This window comes from Cucumis sativus, chromosome 5 (assembly GCF_000004075.3).
Source record: "Cucumis sativus cultivar 9930 chromosome 5, Cucumber_9930_V3, whole genome shotgun sequence".
In the NCBI taxonomy this organism is placed as follows: domain Eukaryota; kingdom Viridiplantae; phylum Streptophyta; class Magnoliopsida; order Cucurbitales; family Cucurbitaceae; genus Cucumis; species Cucumis sativus.
Genome location: NC_026659.2, coordinates 7,494,342 through 7,499,820, shown reverse-complemented (window position 1 = coordinate 7,499,820; position 5,479 = coordinate 7,494,342). Strand labels below are relative to the sequence as shown.

General features: G+C 27.9%; 1 protein-coding gene across 1 annotated transcript; it reads left to right on the top strand.

Moving 5' to 3' along the window:
- The first annotated feature begins 738 nt into the window (after nt 1-738).
- Nucleotides 739-4,736, top strand: LOC116403966 (putative Myb family transcription factor At1g14600). The gene is made up of 6 exons (XM_031885970.1): nt 739-1,207; nt 1,286-1,362; nt 1,494-1,530; nt 1,801-1,945; nt 2,038-2,200; nt 4,304-4,736. The coding sequence occupies exons 1-6, from the start codon at nt 1,075-1,077 to the stop codon at nt 4,565-4,567; spliced, it is 819 nt and encodes a 272-aa protein (XP_031741830.1). The 5' UTR covers nt 739-1,074; the 3' UTR covers nt 4,568-4,736.
- The last annotated feature ends 743 nt before the right edge of the window (nt 4,737-5,479 follow it).

Genomic DNA, 5,479 nt, shown 5'->3' with positions numbered 1-5,479 from the left:
AGTTCATCTCTGTCCACAATTGAAAAAACAATACAAGATTGATGATTAATTTTTTTAAAAAAATATAATAATAGCAGAAGTATAATGAAAAACAAATAATAATAATTGTAGGGCAGTGATTATGATTTCAAAAAAAATATAAAAGAAAAATTACAAAAAAAGATGAGACTGAACAAACCAGAGTCATACAAAACTTGAAATATTTAGAAAAAATACTAGTTTCATGAGTTTTTTATTTTATCATATGAATAGTAAATAATTTGGTATTTTATTATATTTATGAAAACTAATCAATATTTATTTATTTTAGATAAAAAAGAAAAAGGAATTTCCTTGTGTGACATAAGGAGAGGAAGAAGGGAGAGAGGAAGAGCAGAGCAAGGATCTTATCCATTCAGGGAAGTGGAAGAAGGGCAAAGCCGTCATTTCATAGAGTGATGGAGAGACGAAGGAGTGTTTAATTCTAGTACTGAGGCGAGCGTTCCAAGAATAAAATAATAATAATAATAATAGTACTTTTTTGGAAGGAGAATAATAAATCCCACCCTTTCACAAATTCAAAAAATAAAAATAAAACACGATGGAAACTTTTGTGATCATGACGACGTTGGCGTATATATTGGAATAGTATTTAATAAAGACAAAATAATAATAATAATAATAAAACTCCAATTCCAATAAACAAAGAGAGTCAAAGTGAAGCAGTTGGTATATTTAGATGTAATGATTTCAAAAAGTAAAAAAAAGAACAAAAAAAAAAAAAAAGAAAAAACTCGGTTTCTGTTTCCGTTTCTCTCTCTATTATTTTGATATTTGTGTTATGGTAATGATACTTTGTATTTGTTGGTTAGTACACAGAAAAAAAGCAGAAATCAGAAGCAGCACCCTCACCCTCCTATTTCCTCAGAAATCTCTTTAAGGAATTTTCAGAACTCTCCTTCGTCTTTTCCCTTTCTCGTGATCTTTCTTTTTTTCTTTTTTCTTTTATTTTTCTTTCATTTTTCTTCTCTATATAAACCCCCTCTTTCTTTCTTCTACACTAAAATCATTTTTTAGAATTTAGAGAGAAAGAAAATGAGTAGTAATAGTTGTGGAAGAAATGGAAGTGTAAGACAATACATTAGATCCAAAGTCCCAAGATTAAGATGGACTCCTGATCTTCATCATTCCTTTGTTCTTGCCATTGAAAGACTTGGTGGCCATCAAAGTATGTCTTTTTTTCTTTCTTTTTCTTTATTAAGATAAGATTTATGTTTTTTATTTTTTATTTTTTTGGAATTGTTAGAGGCAACCCCTAAGCTTGTTCTACAGCTCATGGATGTGAAAGGACTCACCATTTCACACGTAAAGAGTCATCTTCAGGTCTTCTTTTTTCTTTTATTTTTTCCTACCAGATATTATTATTTCTTTCGTCTTTTTTTCGTAAATATTATATCTTGCGTTACACATTTCTCATTTTAATTCATTTTACTCGTTTTGTTTGTATGTGACAGATGTATAGAAGTATGAGGGCAGATATGGGAAGACAAGGTACTAATAATTTCAATTTCTTTTTGGGTAATTAGATTAAATTAATTTCTTTAAATCTCTGAAATCCCATCTTTACTAACCAAAATATAAACCACTCCATTTATTATATTACCCCACTCTTTCTATTTTTGTTATTTTTAGTTCATTCTTAAGATGATTCAAATGAAACAAAAAGTCTTCCCTTCCTTTAATCTCCTAATATTATTAATTTTCTCATACACACATTTTCTCTATTGAATAATAATTGGTTTTCTTTTTATATATTAATAGATAGAAGTTGCTCTTCAACCCTTCAAAGAAAGGTAAGTAATTTGGAAGATGACGAGGGCGAAGACGGGTGTGTAGAAGAAGAAGTGGTAAAGGGAGGTAGAATAATTTATAGATCAAGAACAATTCAAAGTCCAGCTTCAAAAAGGTGGGTATAACAATAAAGTTCAACATTATTAGCATTACTTTTATAGTTGTAATTGTTATTTTAAACTAATAGATTTTATGTTTGAATTTTAGAGTAAAAATAGGGTGGGAAGAAAGAATAATATCAAGAAATGAAGAATATTATGGTAATGGTAATAATGGAGAAAGAGAGAATATAAAGAGAAAGAAAATGTGTGATTCTGAATCAGACGGCTTTATACTCAACCAATCCGCTACGGCTAATCATGCTTTCAAGGTATTTTTATTTTTATTTTTTCGTACGTACTAACAACAGCTTTATTAAGAAGGGATGTGTGGTAAAGTTTTCCATAATTCCCTTTGTATTATTTTGTCTTATTTACTGTGTTTTTTTTTTTTTTTTTTTTGGTAAGAATAGAAATTGTCAATCTGAATTTATAGTTCAACTGATTGAAGAAGTTGAGTTCAGAACTTCTCCCATTAATTAGGTTAGGAGTCTTGGTTGTCAATGTGTAGTGTTGGGATTTGGTGGTGATACTTCAAAAATGTTGGTAGCTTTTACCTTTTTTTCTTTTGTTAACTATTTTTGAAATCGATTTCGATCCGTAACTATTTTATTTTTGTTTTTATATTTTATATAAAATTTAGTTTTATGCATCTATAGAGTTAGAAAATGAATGAATGAAATTGAAATTTGTAAGCTTAATTTTTAAATTTCAAAAACCAATGAAATTAAAATGATTATCGAACTCGATCTTAGTTCTTGAATTTTTGTTTTTGAAAAATTTATCCTCCACACTTACATTCTACCTCTAACTTTTAAATTTTGTTATTTAGATATTTTCTCCGCTGAAAAGTTTAAAATAAACCAAGTTACCATTTGAAAATTTGAAAATATGGGTCTTTTTAATTGCTTGATTTTTTAACTTTGAAATGAAGTTTATCTTTCCACAATTTTTTACAATAATTTGCATTTTATCTAAATACAAGAGTTGTACTCTTATTCTTAATATAATTCCATGAGCATGAACAAATTTTTAGAAATAACTTTTTGAATTCTTAAAACTTAGACTTGGTTTTGAAAATGTTGATAAAAACAAATGAGAAAAAAAGTTAGAAATTTAGAAGTGAATAGAGATGTAAAAAATAAAACTATTACTGACCAGGAGTCTAATTTTTAAAACCTAATCATTTTTTAAATTTGACTAGAAATTTCTGAAATTAAGAGAAAAGATGACTAATTTTAAACTAAATATGACTGATTTTAAAAAAAGAAAAATAACTAAATTATTAATAAAAGGGTTTAATTTTAGTAAGAAATATGAAAATGTGTTGCATAAACGTAAGTGAAAATGAAGAAATTGGGATTTGGGTTTAGGGTTTATGACCAACTACTTGTTTGGGATTACAACCTCACTTTTTCTATTATCTTGTCGGAAAACTGTCGCATTTGTTATTTCACATGTACACAAAAGGGAAATGAAATATGGTAGGTTTTGAAAATAAAAAGTCAGTTAATTTTTTCTCATTTATTTGAAACATTTTTTTTTTCTATACTTTGAAAAATTATTGTGTGGGGTCTGGGAGCTTTCTTTTCCTTTTCTTTCTTGTGGAAACTTTTAAATTTTTATTATTAATAGAATATTATCCGCTTCTTTCGTTCACATTATAACTTTGTATTCATCTTGATGGATGATACCACATTTATATTTAATTTATGGGTGTTAAACTATAGTGGAAGTATCATCATCTATTCATTTTTTTGTGATACTAATATTCATAATGTTCATACTCATTTTACTTGCAGTAGAAATTATTGTGTTGTTTCGATAAATATCCTTCCAATGTGAGTAGAATTACACTGTACTAGTCGTTACTATTCTTTTAAGAACCACAATACTTTTCTTACTAGATTAAACTTCTAAAGCAATAAATGGGAAGAGGGACAAGTTTAAGTTAATTGCAACCAATTGAATGGTAACATTTTTTTAAAAAAATTGTTAATATAGTATACTGTATAAATAATAAACCGACTTCCGCCGGCATGATATAGTCACTCTAATATTTTTATTTTTGGCTTGATCTGTATGTATAAATATATTGAGAGAGTTTGACTAATTTTAAGATGGGCACCGGAAAGAAAAAAGGTTGAGTTGGGTCATGTCTGAACGTAATTTTATGCATGAAAAACTGCCTCTGATTACTCCACTCTCGAGGCAAACTTGGAGTAAAGGGATATCATTTCACATCTTGTAACTTGAGAAAACCCCCATTTACCTAAAACAATGACAATAATAATAATAATAAATGTATTTTTAAATTTAAATTTGGAAGGCTTTATTTTTTACTAATTAATTAAACTTTTTGTTTAATGTCACAGATGATGAAACAAGAGGCCCATGAAAGAGCAGAGAAGATTAAAGAAAGCAAATGTTTTGAACTATCTTTGTCCCTATCTTTACAACACCATTATCACCATTCAAGCAGTGAAATGAGTGAAGCAATTTCATCTTCAAGTTCAAAGTTGGACGATAACAATAATAATGATGATTACAGAGATAGTTGGAGTTGGTCCTATGGAAGGGAACAGCCGAAAATTGGTGTTAATCTAGACTTGACGATGGCACTTTGTGGTAGCCGATAAGAGTTTTGTATGTAATTAATTTACATGTCCTAGGTTTTTTTTTTTTTTTTTTTGTTGAATATAATGTTGGAAAAGAAAAACTTCATTCTTAGGATCACTCGAATGCAGCTGTGTTTTTGTTGAATATAATGTTGTAAAAGAAAAACATCATTTTGTAGTTTGTGTCCAATATGGGTTTTTTTTTAATTCTAAATTAAACTAATCATGTTTGGAAAATGCATGATTTGAATTTTTTTAGATATCAATTGATGAAATGTATTAAATACTTAAATGTTATGTGTTTTTTATTTAAAAAGAAAAAAAGAAAGAGAAAAGATAAAATTGGGAGGCGGGAGAGATTCTGTGTGCGTGTGTGTGTGGTGGTGGGGGATTGAATCTAAGTTCCTTTGATTGTTACAGTTTCTTACTTGTTTCAAATGTTGATACGAGTTGGATTTATTTTGCATGGGAAATAATGTGTAATGCTGGAAAGAATATTGAAGGATACATTGTGAAAAATGTTAAGTCTGATTAGATAACTATTTGGTATTAATTTATTAGGTGTGAATTTACATTTGGAACGATTTATATGTCAAATTTAAAAATGCAAGATGAGTACAAGATAAACTACGTTTTAAATTGAAAGAAGAATTATCTAAAAGAAATGTTCCAACAATTGTGGAGTGTAGAAAAAAAATACAAAAAGACTTTTCATAGGACTTAAAAACTTTGTTCACTGCAACACTATCTTTGTCTAAGGAAAGGTGTGCCAAGAAAGACATGTCAATAATATAAAATCAAATGATTCCAACAACATACTTATTTATAAATATACAGTAATTACAATGGCAATAAAATAGTCTAACTTATTGTTTCCTCTTTAATGGTTAGATTTGGTTTCAACGAGAACTTTTTATTTTTTTCAACGACAAA

Excerpts from the sequence above, each read along its gene's own strand:
- LOC116403966 (XM_031885970.1), top strand. The coding sequence starts at position 1,075 with ATGAGTAGTAATAGTTGTGGAAGAAATGGAAGTGTAAGACAATACATT. Across the intron at positions 1,208-1,285 it reads AAGACTTGGTGGCCATCAAA|AGGCAACCCCTAAGCTTGTT; the intron begins GTATGTCTTTTT and ends TGGAATTGTTAG. Across the intron at positions 1,531-1,800 it reads GGCAGATATGGGAAGACAAG|ATAGAAGTTGCTCTTCAACC; the intron begins GTACTAATAATT and ends ATATATTAATAG.